This window comes from Prionailurus bengalensis, chromosome A1 (genome assembly GCF_016509475.1).
Source record: "Prionailurus bengalensis isolate Pbe53 chromosome A1, Fcat_Pben_1.1_paternal_pri, whole genome shotgun sequence".
NCBI classification, from domain to species: Eukaryota; Metazoa; Chordata; class Mammalia; order Carnivora; family Felidae; genus Prionailurus; species Prionailurus bengalensis.
The window spans coordinates 142,223,749-142,243,956 of record NC_057343.1 but is presented as its reverse complement, the minus strand read 5'-3'; the positions used below and the strand labels follow the sequence as shown (position 1 = coordinate 142,243,956).

Sequence of the window (20,208 nt, the reverse complement as noted above, 5' to 3'; positions counted from 1 at the left end):
AAGGAATAGATGTTTCCTGGGCTTCTATACAACCAGGACAAACTTTTTGACACACTGTAAATGAGCTCACTCACTCAAGTGATTTCTAGACACATTGTCAGTAGGTGAAAAAACTTCCAGGTACGATTTACATGTGGTAAACTATATTCTGTGATGATGACAATATTGCATAAACAGTATTATTATGTATGTTTAGGTCAGTGTAACTTTATTAATACTGTTCTATTGAGGCAAATATTAGTTTAGGCACTAAAGCTTTTGCTTTTAGTATCACTATAATCTCCAAAAATAGAATTTAAAATACTTTGTTTAAAATTTTTTTTTCATGTTTGTTTATTTTTGAGAGAGAGACAGAGCATGAGTGGGGGAGGGGGCAGAGGGAGAGGGAGACACAGAATCTGAAGCAGGCTCCAGGCTCTGAGCTGTCAGCACAGAGCCCAGTGCGGGCCTTGAACTCACAGACCGTAAATCATGACCTAAGCTGAAGTCGGAGGCTTAACCAACTGAGCTGCCCAGGCACCCCTAAAATACTTTGTTTTTATTAGACCATTCCTAAGGTACTATAATAATATTTAGAGGCACTTACTGAATTATTACAGTACAGGAATGAGTAGCTGAGACCGTATCAGCATGAACTTTACTTGTAAATAATGGTATAGAGTCATTTGCTTCACATAATGAATTTTATTGTTAAAAATCCAGTTCCAGGCTGCTTGAGTCTCCACTGTTAACAAACTTCATTAATTAAATGCTGAAGGTAAATTTTTAATTTTTGTCAGGTAATAGTCTTAACAGTCTATCCGTACACATATGTGTGTATGTATGTGTGTGTGTGTGTGTGTGTGTGTGTGTGTATACATGAATGTCTATATGTAAACGTGTGCTCAGACATGGTGTAGAATGTATGTTACCATAGGAAGTGGGATAAAAAATTTGAAAATGGTTATACTCCTTAAGTCAAACTAACCTTGGACACTCATAGAAGGTCCTCTAATTATTTTAAGAATGTGTACAAGTAATACACTGTTACTGGCTTTTGTCAATCAGTATAATAGTAGTAAACGTGCCATGCATGTTGAAGGAGCTTTCAGTAAGAATTAATGGAACTGGTTGTTTTTAGTGTAAATACTTTATGTTGAGTGTTTATTAAATCATGGTGGACTATTTTGGAGAAAACACTTGGAATATTTAATGCCTATAAATATTGAGTATTCAGATGATTCATTCCTTGACATTTTCTGATAGTTTGGTAGTAAAATTTACCTCAAACATATTAGATTATAAGCTTGATATGCTGAGTTGATAATTCATTATATGAATTAATTTTAGTAACAGTATAGATGGTAAATATACTTTATTTAAAGATTTTTTTTAACTAAGAGTGTAACATTTGTGATTTAATTATTAGAAAACTTATCTCTTAATTTAGATTTTAATGTTTTACTTAGAAATTATTTCTTAACATAAGTTTAGGTATGGGATTGTGATACTGGCAGACAAGTTCAGAAAGTATCATGCTTCCAGTCTACTGTAAAGGTAAAATCTTATGCTGATATTTTATGGTAATTATCTTTTTTTCTCAGCAAAAATCTTCAATAAGTAGATGAAGTTACTGTTGTAGGTTTTAAGAATTATTTCTTCTATAAATACTTATAGTCATTTGATTCTTGGAAGACTAGATTTTGAGGGAGCATATAAAATGTTGGAATGTTTGAATTTGGAACTAGATCAAGGGGTGAATATATAGCAAGATAAGGAAAAGGTTAGTACCTAGTATGGTTTTGTAGGTAATTCTAGGAAGACATACTAGTTGTAGAATGACTATAGAAGTAGGTAGTCTGTTTTCTTTACACTTTGAACTAAAAACATGGATTTATTTGTCCTTCATTCTCTGCCTTTTATAAGGTCCTGAAGATAAGACATTATCAATTACTTAATTCCAAAGAACTGTCATATGGCTAATTGGCTGTTACTATTAGGTTCACTGATTTTATAAACAAATAATAATTGGAGCTTATTACATGATAGGAACTCTGCCACATGTTGGAGAAACAAATTTGGAGAAGACTTGGTTACTTGGATTCCTACAGAAGAAATTCTTAGGTCTTCTTAGAGAGTGTGTCTGTTTTTCAATAATGTCAGCAAATGTGGTGGAAAGGGTCTTCTAAAATGAGATGTTTCCTTGTTTTATTTTTTAAAAGTTCTTATTTATTTATTTTGAAAGAGAGAGCAGGGAGGGGCAGAGAGAGTTGGGGAGAGAGAATCCCAAGCAGGTTCCACACTGTCAGTGCAGAGCCTGATATGGGGCTTGAACTCATTAACCCATGAGACCAGGACTGGAGCTGAAATCAAAAGTTGGATGCTTAACCAAGTGAGCCACCCAGGTGTCTCACCTTATTTGTTTTAAAGATACCTTGTCTCTTTATTTGAGCTTACACTTTTTTTTTTTAATGTAAAAAGAATTGTTGTGTCTCAGTGTTCAAAGTATTTGATTTTTTTCCTAAAAGGCAGCATCTCTGGTAGCCATCTCATGCTACTATGCTATTCTTCATTATCAATTTAGTAGAGTTTCTGGGGGAAGAAAGTGCCCAGAAATGCTTGTATCCAATTTAACAATGGATTGTCTTTGAGGGAGTTATTAAAATATTGATTTGATGAAAATTTCTGTTTTATGTGATCTGAAAAGATGCTTCTTTAAAATACGTTACAAATATTTTTGCTAGTTGAGGCTATTAGGTTTCAAGTGAAAATACATGAATTGAAAGAATAGGGAACAGGAAGACTGGAGAAAATTTTGGTATATTTTGGACAAATTCTTTGGGTGAACTGTTTCATGAACTGTTTATAGGAACTGATCATGAAAAAGTATCTTATTTATTTTTTAAAGAGGTTTTACTGTAATGTTAGTCAGCTAGATAGTTGTATATACTCCTGCTGTGATCATGTTTCTCATAAGAGATTGTTTAAAAGTATCATTTCACTCACTTCATTTCAGTGGTTCAATTCTTTAACAGATAATTTATCAAAGAAATTCAGATCCCTAATAAATATAAGAAATGCTATTATTTATTTTTTGAGCTAGTAGTTTTTATAAGGGTTTGTATTAGTGAGGAAGTGGTGAAATTAGCATTTTTATTAAATTGATGATATTCCTAGCAGACAGTTTGGCATTATTAATGAAAATTTTAAATGATTACGTGAATTGACCCAGAGACTCTACTTACAGAAAACTCTTTAAAGGGAAAAAAAAAAAAAACAACTTGGGCAGAGATTTAGGAACAGAAATGTATATTGCAAATATATTTCATAAATGTATGATTGGCAGTATCCTAAATATCTTACAGGAAAATAGTTAAATTATGGTCAATACATATGCTAAAAGTGGTATTTAGAGAATTCATAAGAAGTTTGGAAAATTCTGATAAGATACTAAGTAGCAGAAGTATATTATCCTTAACAAAATACTAGCAATCCAAATCAGCAACATATAAAAACATTCTGCACTATGACCAGATAAGACTTATCCCAGTTTAACATTGGAAAAATCAGTAACTATAACATACTACAGTAAGAGTAAAGGACAAAAAACATACGATCATCTAAATCGATGCACAGAAAGCATTTGATAGACAGCACCCTCTCATGGTAAAAGTAGTCAACAAAATAAGAATAGAGAACTTCCTCAGTCTAATAAAGGGAATTTATGAAAACCCTGGAGCTAACATCATATTAATGGTGAAAGACTGACTGAATACTTTTCCTCCTGAGATCAGGAATAAAACAAGGATGGTATTCAGTGTTATAGGCAATAAAAAAGAAATAATGGGTATCCATATTGGAAAGGAAGAAATAAAACTATATCCACAAGTGACATGATCTATATACTAAATCTTAAATTCATAACCAAACTATTGGAGCTAATAAATGGATTTAGTAAGGTTTCAGTATACGATATCAATATACAAAAATTAACTGTATTCTTCTACACCAAAAATGAACATCCAAAAATGAAAAAAAAACAGTTAAGAAAATGAAATGAATTTACAGTAGCATCCAAAAGAATACAGTACTTAGAAACAAAGAAGAAACATGAGAGTTGTACATGAAAAACTACAAAACAGTTTTTGAAAGAAACTAAAAATCTAGACATGAAAGTCATTCCATATTCATGGATAAAGTTGAATATTGTTAAGATTGCAGCACTACCCAAAATTATCTGCAGATTGGACACAGTCTCCACCAAAATCCCAGCAAGCTTCCCCTCCCCACCCTCACCCCTGCACCCAGGAATTGACAAACCAGTCCTCAAATTCAAAGCATTTCTTTTTATTTTTAATGTTTATTTATCTTGAGAGAGGGAGAGAGGAAATTTAGAGTGTGAGCAGGGGAGGGGCAGAGAGAATCCCAAGCAGACTGTGTGCTGTCAGCACAGATCTGATGCAGGACTTGAACCCACAAACAAACTGTGAGATTGTGACATGAGCCAAAATCAAGAGTTGGATGCTTAACCAGCCACGCCAGTGCCCCAGGATCCTCAAATTTGTATAGAAGTGCAAAGGACCCCAGAAATAGCTAAAACAATTTTGAGAATAAAGAGCCAATGTACAAGAGTTAAACTTCCCAATTTCACAATTTACTACAAAGTTCAATAATCAAGACGGTGTGGTTCTGCATAAGGATAGACATACAGATGAATGGAATACATTTCCGAGTCCAGATATAAAACCTCACTTATGTGGTTAATTAATTTTTAACCAGGATGCCAGGACTTTTCAAAAAGAGCAAGAATAGTCTCTTCAACAAATAATTCTGGGTCAACTGTATATCCTTATACAAAATAATGAATTTGGATCCCTACTTCATGCCATATATAAAAATTCAAAATGGATCAAAGGTCAAAATTTAAGAGCTAAAACTATAAAACTCTTGGAACAAATATGGGAGTAAGTATTTGTGATCTTGGGATAGGGATCTTGAATATGACACCAGAAATACAGTAACAAAAGAAAAAAAGTGATAAATTGGATTTCATCAAAATGAAAAGCCTTTATACTTTTAAGGACACTATCAAGAAGGTGAGAAGACAACCCAACATATAGGGTGTGAGAAAATACTTGTAAGTTATATATCTGATAAGGAACTTGTATCCTGAATATATAAAGAACTCTTAAAACAGCAGTAAAGGGGCACTGGAGTGGCTCAGTCGTTTAAAGAGTCCGACTCTGTCTCGGCTCAGGTCATGATCTCACAGGTCATGATCTCACAGTTCATGAGATCAAGCCCCGCATCAGGCTCTGTGTTGACAGCATAGAGCCTACTTGGGATTGTCTCTCTCCCTCTCCACCACCCCCCCCACTCATGCACATGTGTGGTCAATCAAAATAAATAAACCCCTCAACAATAAAAAGACAAGTAACCCAGTTAAAAGTTGACAATTTGAAAGACATTTACCCAAAGAAATATACAGATGGCCAATAAGCATGCAAAAAGCTCAACATCATTAGTTATTAGAGAAATGCAAGTCAAAACCATAATATAATACTATTTCACTTACACTAGAGGGCAGTAACGTGTTGATAAGGATGTGGAGACAATGGAACCGTCACACATTGCTGGTGGAATTGTAAAATGGTAGAGCTGCCTTAAAGAGTTATCATTTGGCCCAATAGTCTCACTCCTAGGTATTCCTATTTCATTGTCAAGAGAAATGAAAATGTATGTCCACACAAAAATTTGTACGTGATGAATGTTCATGGCACCACTGTACATAATAATCCAAAAGTGGAAATATCCTAAATGTCTACCAGCTGAGAATGGACACATGTGCTGTATCCACATAATGGAATATTATTCAGCAATCAAAGGGAGCAAAATAACGATACATTAAGTATTCAGAAATTAGGGTAGGGAGGGCGCCTGGGTGGCGCAGTCGGTTAAGCGTCCGACTTCAGCCAGGTCATGATCTCGCGGTCCGTGAGTTTGAGCCCCGCGTCAGGCTCTGGGCTCATGGCTCGGAGCCTGGAGCCTGTTTCCGATTCTGTGTCTCCCTCTCTCTCTGCCCCTCCCCCGTCCATACTCTGTCTCTCTCTGTCCCGAAAATAAATAAACGTTGAAAAAAAAATTAAAAAAAAAAAAAAAAAAAAAAGAAATTAGGGTAGGGATTCTTAAAGTAGAAACTGCCTTATTTTCAACCCTTTTTGTCCAGTAGTTTTAAAAGCTAAGACAACACTTAGGTTGGACAAGACTATCAGAATCTTTTCCTTTTCTTGTTTATTCTTCTCCCTCACTCTTGTCCTTTTATTCAATCAGAGTCTTGAGTGGGAGGAGTATGATTAAAGGTGTGGACTTTAAAGTACTGTTAAAGGTAAAGGACTTCTATAGACTTGAAATACTCATTTTCCTAAATGAATTAGGAGGTATTAATTTAAGAGTTACATAAAAACTAAGGTCATATATTCAGTTTTATTTTAAAGGAAGTTTAAGCCTTGTGTGTTATCTATTACCGAGTAACAAATTACCTCAAAACTTAGTTGCTTAAAGCAATAAATATTATCTTACAGTGTTTGTAGTCAGGAATAAAGAGCAGCTTAGCTATTTTGGCTCAGTGTGTATTATGAGGTTGCTGTCATCTGAAGGCTTGACTGGGGTTGGAGGTTCCTAGGGGACTCATATGATTGGTAAGTTAGTGCTGGCTGTTGTCCAGGGGTCTCACTTTTTTGCATGTGCATCTTTCTCCATGTGGCTGCTTGTGTGTTTGCCCTAGAGTGATTCGAGAGAGCAAGGAGGAAGCCACCTTGTCATTTATGATTTAGTCTTGTAAGTCACACACCGTCTCTTCTGCTATATTCTCTTCATTAGAGGCCACTTAGTAGAGTCCACATTCAAGGGTGGGAAACTTAAACTCCACCTTTTAAAGAGAATGGTTTCACAGAACTTGTGGACATATTTAAAAGCCACCAATGAATGCTTGAAATTCTAAACTGATATTTCAAATGAATTTTTCAGTGCTTAATTGTTCTTCAGAGACTAGATATTTGGCTCTCTGGTGGGAATGACCTATGTGTGTGGAACCGAAAGTTAGATCTCCTATGTAAGACCAGCCACCTTTCTGATACAGGTAAGAAATCAAATCAACGTAATTATGAACCATGATTGATATTCTTTAAAAGACATAATGAATCTTTGAAGAGACTTCCTATGAATACCTCTGTATCCATTAATTAATATAGGGGTTTTTCTTTTCAGTTCTGAATATATCATGTAACTTTATTTCTCCAGTTTGATGGTTGTATAAAAAATATTTCTATCCCAAATTGGAGGGAGAAGCCTCCCCCACCCACCTTTTGTCTTCACCTCCCCTTATAACAGAATTTCTCAAAAGTGGTCAAGAAAAACTTTGATTTATACTCTTGGTCTGTGTTCCTAAACTGAGTTAGATGAGCACTTTGATACATGGAATTACACCTTTCCAACTTTATAATAGAGTTTATTTGTGGGCCATTGGATTTTGAATAGATTCCAAAGGATGACCTCATTTTACAATTGGTTTTAGTAGAAAGTCCATGCATTGTGCAAACTTACTAATAAAGTTCAGAATTTGGTTAATATTTTTGGTTTTAAGAAAAGAAATTCAGTTTGACTTCTGATACCAAGGATCTTAAACAATAAAATAAAAAAATTATTCAGAGTAAAACTATTTAAGTATAAATGAGAAAATTTAAAGAATAACCTTGAAGTTATGTGATATACTGTTAACTATGTTTGTTTCTAAAAGTAATCAATAAACCCATTGACATCCTAGAAAGAATATTATTAAGCATATTGATACTGTAAAGGTAGCAGGAGCCCTGTGAATTGAATTTACAGTTCACAATTAGAACTAACTTATCTCCACAAAGATACTAAATCAGAAAAGTAATGTGATGTCTTAACAAAACTAAATCTCTACGTTTCTAGGATTTTCAGTTTTACCTTTCAATTCAATGTTTGATCACTAGTAATGTTGGTAGTATCTAGATTGTATTTTCATGTTTCCTGTTATCATGAGTTATATCTCTTTATTTACACGTATATTTTCCTTTCTATTTCTAACACTAGCCTGTGGTTACCTGTGAATTTTATTCCATGAATTATTAGTAACTATGTTATGAAATAATGAAATCAGGACTAACAAGAATATTTTGTCTGATAATGGAAATTACCTGTTATTGTAGTCTCCCTTTTGCAAGTTATCTTTGAGAACTATTAAGTAATCGTAGTATTGTCCTATTTATCAGTGTCTCAAGAGATAGTGGAAATCTTTGAGAAAATCTGTTAGAAACCTTTCAGAAGGCTATCATTTATTATTGGTGAGCCTTTTGTGATTTGGGTTTTCCACATTACCAGATGCCATTGAGTTAGCCGTGCTGTTAGACCTTTATGTCATGAAGCTCCTTTCATGAGGCTTGCTTGATTTTTGGCTAGCAAGGCTTAAAAATTATGGTCTCTTTACAACCATTTCATGATTCAGCTATAAAAAGATACTCAGAATTCTATCTTTATATCTTTTCGATCTAACAGAAGGAGAATCAGATCTCGTTTCTGGATTCAACGTTGAATATGCAGCAGACCCCTTCGCCCTATTTTTCCTAGCGGAATATGCTAACATTATCATATTAAATATTCTCACAACAATCCTATTCTTTGGAGGATTTCACAACCCATATATACCAGAACTATGTACCGTTAACTTTACCGTCAAAACCCTATTCCTAACATTGACCTTCCTATGAATTTGAGCATCCTACCCATGATTCCGATATGACCAAGTCATATGTCTTCCAAGAAAAAATTTCCTACCCCTCACTCTAGCCATATGCATATGATGTGTATCCTTTCCAATCATCACAGCAAGCAGTCCACCCCAAACATAAGAAATATGTGTGAAAAAAGAGTTACTTTGATAGAGTAAATAATAGAGGTTTAAATCCTCTTATTTCTAGAATTCTAGGACTCGAACTTAATCCTAAGAATTTAGAAGTCTTCCTGCTACCATAGTATGTCATAGTCTACAGTAAGGTCAGCTAAATATGCTATTGGACCCATACCCAGAAAATGTTGATTTATATCCTTCCTGTAGTAATTAAACCCCCATTCTCATTATATCAACACATTTCAGGAGCCATAATTGTGATAACAAGCTCCCACTGACTAATAATCTGAATTGGCTTCAGAATAAACATACTAGCTATTATCCCCATTCTTATAAAAAAAAATGTAACCCACAAGCCATAGAAGCATCCACAAAATATTTTCTTTATATCTTCTTTGAGCTAGTCATCTTGTAAATGGTGATTATCTTTAGGGATTCCTGGTTAAAAAAAGTTGACCATAATAGTGAAAGTGTCAACAGAGCATATCCTACCTTTAGTAAATCTGTATCTTCTTTAGGTCTCTAATACTTATCACAGACTCATTTTCCGTGTGCAGGTGAGCAGGGAACCATGATGTAGTATATTGTGTGTGCTTTATTGTTACAACCCTTGTATGGGAAATAACTGGCATAAATCTGAAAATGTTTTTATTTTTCATATAATCTTTGAAGAAAATAATTTGACCTTTGTCATACATATTTTTGAAGGGATCAGTGCTTTGATTGAAATACCTAAGAACTGTGTTGTGGCAGCAGTTGGCAAAGAACTGAGTGAGTATGACTCTTTTTCTTTTATTTTCTTTTTAAGAAAATTTAAAACTAGACTTGTATACACATTTTAGAAAGACAAGTTTTTTATTTAAGGGACATCTGCCCCTGCCCACGTCTTGACCTGCGATTGTTGGAAGCGATGTGGAGACTGAGACATTTTCAAGACGTTAGGTCAGTTTTTGTACTGTGCTTGGTCTAACATAGCCAAGTGGGGCATGGTAACCCCATATGTCTGAGGCCAGAGAAAGCCGTTTACATTCCACAGTTCTGTCTGCTCCTGATCTATAGTCCTACACTTAGCAAAAATTCTGACCACAGAAAGCAACTATCAGCATTCTGGAAACTAAAAACTTGATTTGGACGGGTTGGAGGATGATTACTGTGGGAAGCCACTAAGGCAGGAACTGTGGTGTTTTTGGCTCGGGAAGCCAGAGTGGGGCCCATTTTCTTGGGAAGAGTTTCTGCCATTTCCTCCAGAGTGGTGGGATAGCAGAGAGAGGGGGTAGCAAGAGGAATTTTGTAAATTTATTAATTGATTATAAACTTGCTGTTTGAAGGCTATTTGGCTGGTGATGGTTAGCTAACCCATTTACTGCCATGGAGCCCATAGTAAAAAATAAAGTCTCTTGTTCCTACTGCCTTTTGAATAGAATTGGGGTGCTGAGAAGTGATACAGTAAGCATGCTTCTTCAAGGCTCCTTATTTCTTGAAGAATTTTTCTAATGTATCCCAGAGAGCATATGATGTTGCTTGTGCTACTTTCTTTTTTTTTTCAATATATGAAGTTTATTGTCAAATTGGTTTCCATACAACACCCAGTGCTCATCCCAAAAGATGCCCTCCTCAATACCCATCACCCACCCTCCCCTCCCTCCCACCCCCCATCAACCCTCAGTTTGTTCTCAGTTTTTAACAGTCTCTTATGCTTTGGCTCTCTCCCACTCTAACCTCTTTTCTTTTTTTTTTTCCCCCTTCCCCTCCCCCATGAGTTTCTGTTAAGTTTCTCAGGATCCACGTAGGAGTGAAAACATATGGTATCTTTCTCTCTCTGTATGGCTTATTTCACTTAGCATCACACTCTCCAGTTCCATCCACATTGCTACAAAGGGCCATATTTCATTCTTTCTCATTGCCACGTAGTACTCCATTGTGTATATAAACCACAATTTCTTTATCCATTTATCAGTTGATGGACATTTAGGCTCTTTCCATAATTTGGCTATTGTTGAGAGTGCCGCTATAAACATTGGGGTACAAGTGCCCCTATGCATCAGTACTCCTGTATCCCTTGGGTAAATTCCTAGCAGTGCTATTGCTGGGTCATAGGGTAGGTCTATTTTTAATTTTTTGAGGAACCTCCACACTGTTTTCCAGAACGGCTGCACCAATTTGCATTCCCACCAACAGTGCAAAAGGGTTCCCGTTTCTCCACATCCTCTCCAGCATCTATAGTCTCCTGATTTGTTCATTTTGGCCACTCTGACTAGCGTGAGGTGATATCTGAGTGTGGTTTTGATTTGTATTTCCCTGATGAGGAGCGAGGTTGAGCGTCTTTTCATGTGCCTGTTGGCCATCCGGATGTCTTCTTTAGAGAAGTGTCTATTCATGTTTTCTGCCCATTTCTTCACTGGGTTATTTGTTTTTTGGGTGTGGAGTTTGGTGAGCTCTGTATAGATTTTGGATACTAGCCCTTTGTTATGTCATTTGCAAATATCTTTTCCCATTCCGTTGGTTGCTTTTTAGTTTTGTTGGTTGTTTCCTTTGCTGTGCAGAAGCTTTTTATCTTCATAAGGTCCCAGTAGTTCATTTTTGCTTTTAATTCCCTTGTCTTTGGGGATGTGTCATGTAAGAAATTGCTACGGCTGAGGTCAGAGAGGTCTTTTCCTGCTTTCTCCTCTAGGGTTTTCATGGTTTCCTGTCTCACATTCAGGTCCTTAATCCATTTTGAGTTTATTTTTGTGAATGGTGTGAGAAAGTGGTCTAGTTTCAATCTTCTGCATGTTGCTGTCCAGTTCTCCCAGCACCATCTGTTAAAGAGACTGTCTTTTTTCCATTGGATATTCTTTCCTGCTTTGTCAAAGATGAGTTGGCCATACGTTTGTGGGTCTAGTTCTGGGGTTTCTATTCTATTCCATTGGTCTTTGTGTCTGTTTTTGTGCCATGTGCTACTTTCTCCATAGGCCAGATATGAGATTTGCTGTGACCATCAGTTGGCATATTTGCAAATGCCAGTAAGACATGGGTTAATTGTTTACCATTTATTAACTGCTGTTTGCAGACTCCATGGCTTTGCAGCCAAGTTTCTCTTTCTTCAACTGACCTTGCCATGTGTAATCATGTCAGAGAAGTAATTTTCTAAACACTGTGCTTATTACCCTTTCTTTCCATAGAGTAGTTTCAAAAGGTATTGGAATTTTGTGTTTAGTTTATTTTCTCTTCCTTGCAGAAATTTAGTTTTCTCATGTTTTCGATCAAGCTGGAAAGAAGCCTAGCTTTTCCCTGGCTTTCTCCTCTTGTAGTGAGCCAGTCACTTTGAGTTTTGCTGATTTTACTGCTAACTCAGTGGTTCTCAGATTTTAGTGTGCATTAAAATGACTTGAATGGTTTGTTAAAAAACACACATTACTCGGTCTTACCCCTAGAGTTTCTGATTCAGTGGGTCTGGAGTATGGTCCGAGTTTCTGCATTTCTAACAGGTGTTTTGGTGGTGCTAGGGTTGCTGGCCTGTAGGCCGTACTTTGAGGACTCCTGCCTTAAGTACTTTGATTCTCTTCTTTCCGTCTCACTACTTTTGCTCAGTTCAGGCTCTCATCTCCCCTCTTGCCTGTTCTTTTGTGCTAACCTCCAAACTTTATCTTCCTTCCTCTACTGTAGTGCTTCTCCAGTGCCTTCTCCTCTAGGTTAGGGCTTCTCCGATACATTTCCCAGGAGGTGATAGGGGTGATCTCTCTAAAAGGCAGGCTACTCCCCTGCTTCCTTTGTCTATAGCAGTCATTTCTAGACTCTCAAATTTCTGACTCGTATGATAGTTCATCTTGTTGGAGATCAACTGAGAGTTGCCAAATTAGTATTTTACTTAGTAAAATCATTAAATACAAAAAAAAGCTATCATTTACCATCATCATTTTGTAAAAATTACTTAATAAAAAAGTATGAAAAATGTGATCTTAGCAAAGAATAGGACTTTAAACTGAATTTATTTTTGTACAAAATGTATGTGGCCCTTATTTTTTCCCATTTTTGCCTTACATGAATGAAATCTTTGCTCCGGGGGACCAATATAAGACCACCAGTAAGATAAAGCCTAGACTTTTCAGCAGATCACATCCAGTTCTTTGTTCTCTTCCTCCTCTCTCCTCTGAGTCCTGTATCACATGTTTGTCAAAACTGAATTGCCCTGGGTTCTCCCACCTGAGGTGTTTCTCACCTCTTTGCCTTCATTTCTCTAGTCACTCTGTATCAGGTCTTTGCCCCCTACTCATTGTCCTCTTTGATGTTGCTAATTCCTACTTACTCTTTAGGAGCTCCAGAATGACATTTTTTGAGGCTGAAGGCTTGCTTACCTATCCTCTCTGCTCCTAGAAGTTTTTCTTCTGTGTTCTCATAATCTCTTATGTGTCATTTCACTTACTACTTAAAAAAAAAAAAAAAAACTTCTCTTTGCTTTTTGTTCTTTCCTTGCCCTTCCCTTGCAGAATGTGAGCTCCTTGACAACTAAAGCTTTTTATTCACCTTTCTGTTAAAAGATGGGAGATTTTTATTGAATGAATGAATAATTGAGTCAATTCATTTATGTGGTAATAAAAGTATTACTAATGCCTCATCAGAAGTTAGAATATCATGTAAAAAAAGGAAGAAATGAGAATTGGTTATATTCAGAAAATAATTTGTAAAAAATATGTATTCTTAAAAACAAGGTTTTGCATTTTATTAGTTTCATTATAAAATATAGTGCCATTTTTTTTTTTTTTAATTTTTTTTTTCAACGTTTATTTATTTTTGGGACAGAGAGAGACAGAGCATGAACGGGGGAGGGGCAGAGAGAGAGGGAGACACAGAATCGGAAACAGGCTCCAGGCTCTGAGCCATCAGCCCAGAGCCTGACGCGGGGCTCGAACTCACGGACCGCGAGATCGTGACCTGGCTGAAGTCGGACGCTTAACCGACTGCGCCACCCAGGCGCCCCTAGTGCCATTTTTTCTTACATAAAAATACATTTCATTCTCGTAAATAGAGTGTCTTTTCTATTTCCAAGACCAAGCTTGTGCCCATTTCCTTGGTTTGAAATGTTCCATACTAATTTCTCTTTTTCTATGTGAGGCCGGGCTACTTTCACCAGGAAATACAGCTTGTGAGTACTCATGTAACTGTGAGGCTAATCAGCAAGGCTGTCAGGTCTGACATCTCATCTTGGTTCAGAAAACCAGGCTTTTGTTCTTAACCCTTTTTTAGAATTCACTATTCCTTCTCTTTTGTCTTAGGATCTAATTTATATTTGTTTTATTTCCTTGAAGTTACTACATAGGTGACCCTATGAATACTTGTCTGTAGGGGCCATATTTATGGATTCACTGAACAGTTTCACATTATCTCCAGTACTTGGTAGTTCTTTGTGGAAGCCTCCTTTGTAAGGTTTTTTTGTCCGTATCTGAGGTTACTTTTTGTTAGTTTGATTAAATAATACATTGCCCATTATTCCACATTCCCAATCTCAAGATCATTTAGTAGTATTCCAACTATAAGTAGAATTTTTACACAAGTTGGACAGGTATCAGGAAGAGTTCTTTTATTTAATGAAAGACCTTCTTTTGCCAGCCACAGTTTGAATGTGAACGGCTGTCAGGATGAAATAACTTTTTCTAGAGATTCATCAGTTGGTAAAATATTATCCAGAGAGATACAAAGGAATGTGGTATGACCCATTTTCCAGAGAGGAATGTAAAAAAATAAAAAGAGAGACTTTAGTAATTAGCCACCACCTGGAAAGGATCTGACTTCTGAGACCTTCCCACTTCTCAGATATTAGTGATCCTAATCTGTGAGCATCCATAGTACTTGGTACATTGGCTTATTTCTAGCCCTTAATGCATTGATTATAAGCTTGTTTATAAGTCTCATTCCCACTCTAGAATGTATTTCAGGGCAGTGATTGGGCCTTATTCACATTTAATATCTAAGTTGCTGGAACATAAAAGATATTTAGTAAATGTTGATAGAATCACTCCTGTTGATTTGATTTTTGGTTTTCTGTATTGATTAAAGTTAGGATTTATACAAGTTTAAATAAAACTATTTGTTAATGTCAGACAATGAGTAAAGCAACACATTGAACATCTCTCATAGTCAAAAGTATATTAAAGCAACACATTGAATATTGACATAGAAAAATTATAAGGCATGTTCTCAGAGAACATATAATTTAATAGTTTACACCTAATATAAGGAAAAGTTAAAAAAAATAGCTTCTCACGTCTTTACTGAGTTGAAGTTAAACGTGAATTTGTAGCTTATTTTGTAGCAGTGCATACTGACCTGAGAACATGAGTAGAGAATGATGATGATGGAGATGACTCTGGAATGTGGACCAGTCACTGACCAGGGAGAGAGGGAGGCGGGTTAGCCAGATATACCTTGAAGCCCCAGAGAAGATGGGGATTTCTGGTTGGTAATGGGTTTAGAAGAGTTTTAATAAAAGAACACTTGTAAAGACACACTTATTTGGGATTTTAGTAGATCATCTCAAACATCTCAAGCATTTGAAAGAAATACTGTGGTATGAATAAGGCTTTCTTTTTTTTTTTTTTTTAATTTTTTTTTTTTCAACGTTTATTTTTGGGACAGAGAGAGACAGAGCATGAACGGGGGAGGGGCAGAGAGAGAGGGAGACACAGAATCGGAAACAGGCTCCAGGCTCTGAGCCATCAGCCCAGAGCCTGACGCGGGGCTCGAACTCACGGACCGCGAGATCGTGACCTGGCTGAAGTCGGACGCTTAACCGACTGCGCCACCCAGGCGCCCCTGAATAAGGCTTTCTTATTTGGAGTTGGGTTTTTCAGTATTTTAGATCTTTCTCACTTAATGAAATACTAGCTTTTTTTTCCCACCAGAAATAGAATTCCATCTTCTTTGACCATTTTAATAAAATCATATCTGTATTTTCATTTAGTAATTTTCAGGTTGGTAACACCAACAGGAGAATCACTGGAATGGGATATTCTTGAAATTAAGCGCCTCCTTGATCACCAGGATAATATTCTCTCCTTGGTTAATGTCAATGGTAAGCTTACTGTGTATTTGTTTATATTATGTAAAATTTTGCACTTGTTGACAGAACTTTGGTCTTATTTTGTTCTAGAGTTCTGTAATTACCATCATTAAAATAATGCTTTAGACTAGTACAGGTCAGCAGTCTAATATACTGTGGGGTTTATTCCACTAGAATTGATCAAGTTTTATAGATAGGTCTAAGATATAGGTCCAAGAAGAATAGAGTGGGGCAGAGAAAAAAGATGATGGGAGGAGCATAATTATGTCAGGTGTTGTGTGATAGCTGTGAGATGACTGTCATAGGCTATAAATACTAATGCCTAGTAGCATTTCAGCATTTTTGGCAGATGGTTCTGGCCAGTTCCTCTTTTGTAGACCACACAGTATAATACTACGTAGCAAGTTATACATTTAGATCAGAAGGAGCAGAATTCAAGTGGATTGCAATCATGATTGAAGACTTCCAGAGAATAACACCAAGATAAAGTAAAGGTCTGCAAAAATTGGGTCATATCTGCCCATCCTCATGGTTGTATGTTTTGACTTGCCAGACATCTTATTTGGCTTCACAGTGATTTTAATCATGTCTCCTGGAATCTGTCATCAGATGGCAGAATAGGATCAGACACTACCAGTCCTGGGATTTGGTTGGCTCACTTTGAAGTAAAATGATGCCTTGTATCATCAGAACTCTGCTGATTAATTGGTATTCCGGGGTCACACAAGAAGAGTCCTTGGTGGCTTCAGTTTGATAATCTGAAGGAAACCCTAAGAGTTTTGTGAGGATGCCATGAATGTAATGTAGTGGGAGGACTGGACTGCACTCCCAGACCTGAGACCTGGGTTGGCTCTTTTTGAAGAATACTTTGTATAACCTTGAGGCAAAAGGAAAGAGGGGCACAGATAGCACCAAATGTATTCTCCATTTTTATGCCATTTAATCACATGCTCAGATACATGTGTGAATGTCCTTCCCAGCTCCAAAAGGCTCTTGCCTAATAGCCATCTTCTTACACAAGGCTTACTTACTGCAAGTCTTTCTAAGGACCAGATTGTCTGTGGTGATAGAAGTTAACATGTTGGGAACACCCTTTGATTTTTCTCTGGGGGTTCTCTTTTCTTCTAGCCATGGATGGCAGCACAGAAGACAAGTTCTTGTTTGGGAGACCCTCTGACACAGAGTCTTAAACTCCAGGGCCCTGGAGCTGCTAAGAAAAGCACGCATTGTCCTTGCCCATTACACTGGTCATGCCTACTTGTTCTGTTTTAGTGGTAAAACATTGGTGTCATTGATCCAGCACGGTTCCTTATTGAAGGTGATAGGATATTACTGAACAGGTCTTAGCTTCATGGCCCTTCTGCTGTGCAATATGCAAAGAAGCTTAGCTTGTAACAGTTGAACCAGAAAATATTTCTTTGCCAACTTCTTAAGGGAAAGAAAATGGAAATCTAAAGCAAAAATATTGTTAATGAAAATTACAGGAAACCCATAGTAGTTTTTACTTTATTAACTCCCTGACTATAAAATTACATTACAGATAATAAATAAGCTATAAGCATTTTGAGGAATCCTATATGGTCGAGTAGTCTGTTAAAATTTGAAAATGATATTGTGACAGTCTCTATTTTGTACATAGGTAGGTTTGCTGTCCTGAAGATATCAGTGATCCTGAAATTATTATGTTGTACAGTTCCCAGCTCCACTCTCAGCCCTGTTTCTTTTACTACCAATTACCATTGGAAGATGTGGCTAGTTCTGGGTTTGTATTTCATAGGAGAAGTGCATTTTCATGGAGGTGGCCACAGGCAACCTTAGAATGGTAGGACAGAATTCCCATAGATGTGAATAATGAATAACAGAGAATCTGATAATGAATGAAAAAGAGATCTGAATGCCTCAGCAGAAGGTTTTCTAACACAGACATACAAGATAACCTAGTTTATATTTTCTGGCAAAAGGCTCTGGTGCTCCTCCATTTTATTCCTTTTCTTGTGTTGACAGCATGGTATGGTAATCACAAATTATTAGTACTTGTGAGCGAAGGTAGACAGATATAAGAATGGGAGTTCCTACTAAGTGACTTTTTTTTTTTTTTTTGAGAGACACAGAGTGTGTGTGTGGGGGGAGGGGCAGAGAAGAGGGAGACACAGAATCCAAAGCAGGCTCCAGACTAAGCTGTCAGCACAGACCCTGATGCGGGGCTCAAACCCACAAACCATGAGATCATGATCTGAGCTGCAGTCAGACGCTTAGTGACTGAGCCACCCAGGTGCCCCTATACTAAGTGACTTTTGATACTAACATAGGATGAAAATCCATCCCTGTATATCATTGAGCTTGTTTTGTGTGAAACATTCTGAGTGACCTGTTTGAGAATATATAGTGATAAATTTATAGTGATAAACTACACTGACGTAGCTGAATGCCAGTATTTTGTTTTAAGTGAAAAATTCCAGCTGGGCACAAATATCTTGTTTCTGTTGCATAGATGAATCACAGACACTCGGGCAGATTAAGTTAGAGCGGACAGCCGTGTGGTCTCAAGTTCAGTTGACTCTGTTATGATGGCATGCAGAGTTAGTGTCAAGAATCTTCACTCCTTAATGTCTCTGTTTCTTATGTAGTTTGAATGAAATTGGAAAGAGGAGGGAAAGGGATGGAAAAGAAGGTCATGGAAATAGTACAGCTTTAACTGTCCCATTATTAGTAGTCCGTTAATAAACTATAGAACTTGGTCTTGGAACCAAGACAAAATAAAGTTTACATGTATGACTGCTGGTAATTTTTTATTTCTAAGAGATTGTTCATCTAATTATTAGATATTTCTGTCCTGGCTTATTTGGTAAATGGAATCATTAAATCATAACTCATCTTTGTATTCCTAAATTAGAAATACTGGAGGTTTTAATACCATTTATTTGGAATAATACTAGGAGCTCAGAATAATGCCAGAGACTCAAAGATAATGTTTGATGTCTTTTTTAAATTCATACACATTTATTATTGGCTTTTTCATCTAGTGCATGAGAAATCCAAGATACAGAGAGGTTAAATGACTTTTTGAGGACTAGATGGCTAGTAACAGAGCCACATTTAGAACTTGGGTTTTTAGACTCACCTTGTATTGTTCTCTTCTACCTTACCTAAATATGTAAGGATTAAAATAAATTACATTTATTTAAGATAGTTTTTAGTGTCAGCAGTAGTACATTTTCTATTAATTATGTAATTTACAAAGTGTCTTAGTTGGCCCACTAATTTTATTTTCGTTTAAGGTAATAAAAACTTGTTATTGTAGAAGTAATATCTAGTCATGGTAGAGCAATGAGAAAAGAGTGAGAAACATAAAGTCTGTAAAAAGGAAAATAATCCCACACGACAGTATTAAGCACTGGTCCATATACTTCTAGGTGTTTTTCTGAGAATATGTATGTGTATATCCATATGGCTTGCTGTTTTGTAACTGTATGTCATGAATATATTTCCGTAGCAGTATAAACATACTTTTACAACTAAAATTTTTTTAAGTTTATTTATTTATTTTGAGAGAGAGAAAGAGAATGCAAGTGACAGAGGGGTAGAGAGAGAGGGAGAGTGAATCCCAAGCAGGCTCCACACTGTCAGCACAGAGCCCGACTCAAGGGCTTGAACCCACAAACCATGAGATCATGACCTGAATCGAAGTTGGACTTTTAACTGAGCTACCCAGACACCCCTACAACTCAATTTTTAATAACAGTTACTGTTTAATTTTATAGGAGTCTTATTTATTCAGTTCCCAATTCACATTGTTAATATTACGTATAATAGCCTTGTTACATTTGTCTTTTATGTGCTTTCCTCAGGATAAATTTCTAAAAGTGGAATTGTTGGATCAGTGGGTTTACATTTTTTTTAAAGGTTTTGATGCATATCACCACATTTGAAAGGATTGTACCAATTTATACTAGGACATTAGTACGGAAGTATGTTGATTTTATGCTTTTGCCAGCATTGGGGACTTTGCTATTTTTTCATCTTTCCCAGTTTTCAAGTCATTGAGTAGTATCTTACTGCTTTATTATTATTTTTTAATGTTTATTTTTGAGAGATAAAGATTGCACATGCAAGCTGGGGAGGGGCAGACAGAGAGGAGGAGACAGAGGATCTGAAGCAGGCTCTGTGCTGTCAGTGCACAGAGCCAGATGCGGGACTCAAACTCAGAAACTGTGAGATCATGACCAAAGCCAAAGTTGGTCGCTTGACTGAGCCACCCAGG

The 20,208-nt window shown here is 36.5% G+C and overlaps 1 protein-coding gene across 3 annotated transcripts in view; it reads left to right on the top strand.

Annotated features, from left to right (window-relative positions):
* WDR41 (WD repeat domain 41) overlaps positions 1-20,208 on the top strand; it is a 50,131-nt gene that overhangs the window by 17,559 nt on the left and 12,364 nt on the right. For 2 of the 3 annotated variants that reach the window (XR_006299082.1, XM_043592605.1), the window contains exons 5-8: positions 1,474-1,536; positions 7,006-7,117; positions 9,620-9,682; positions 15,849-15,959. Coding sequence is in view for 2 of the 3 variants with exons in the window: in XM_043592605.1 (XP_043448540.1) it covers positions 1,474-1,536; positions 7,006-7,117; positions 9,620-9,682; positions 15,849-15,959 (349 nt within the window). In the remaining variant the exon portion in view is untranslated. The remainder of the gene's footprint in view (positions 1-1,473; positions 1,537-7,005; positions 7,118-9,619; positions 9,683-15,848; positions 15,960-20,208) is intronic. The other variant, XM_043592616.1, reaches the window with a different exon arrangement.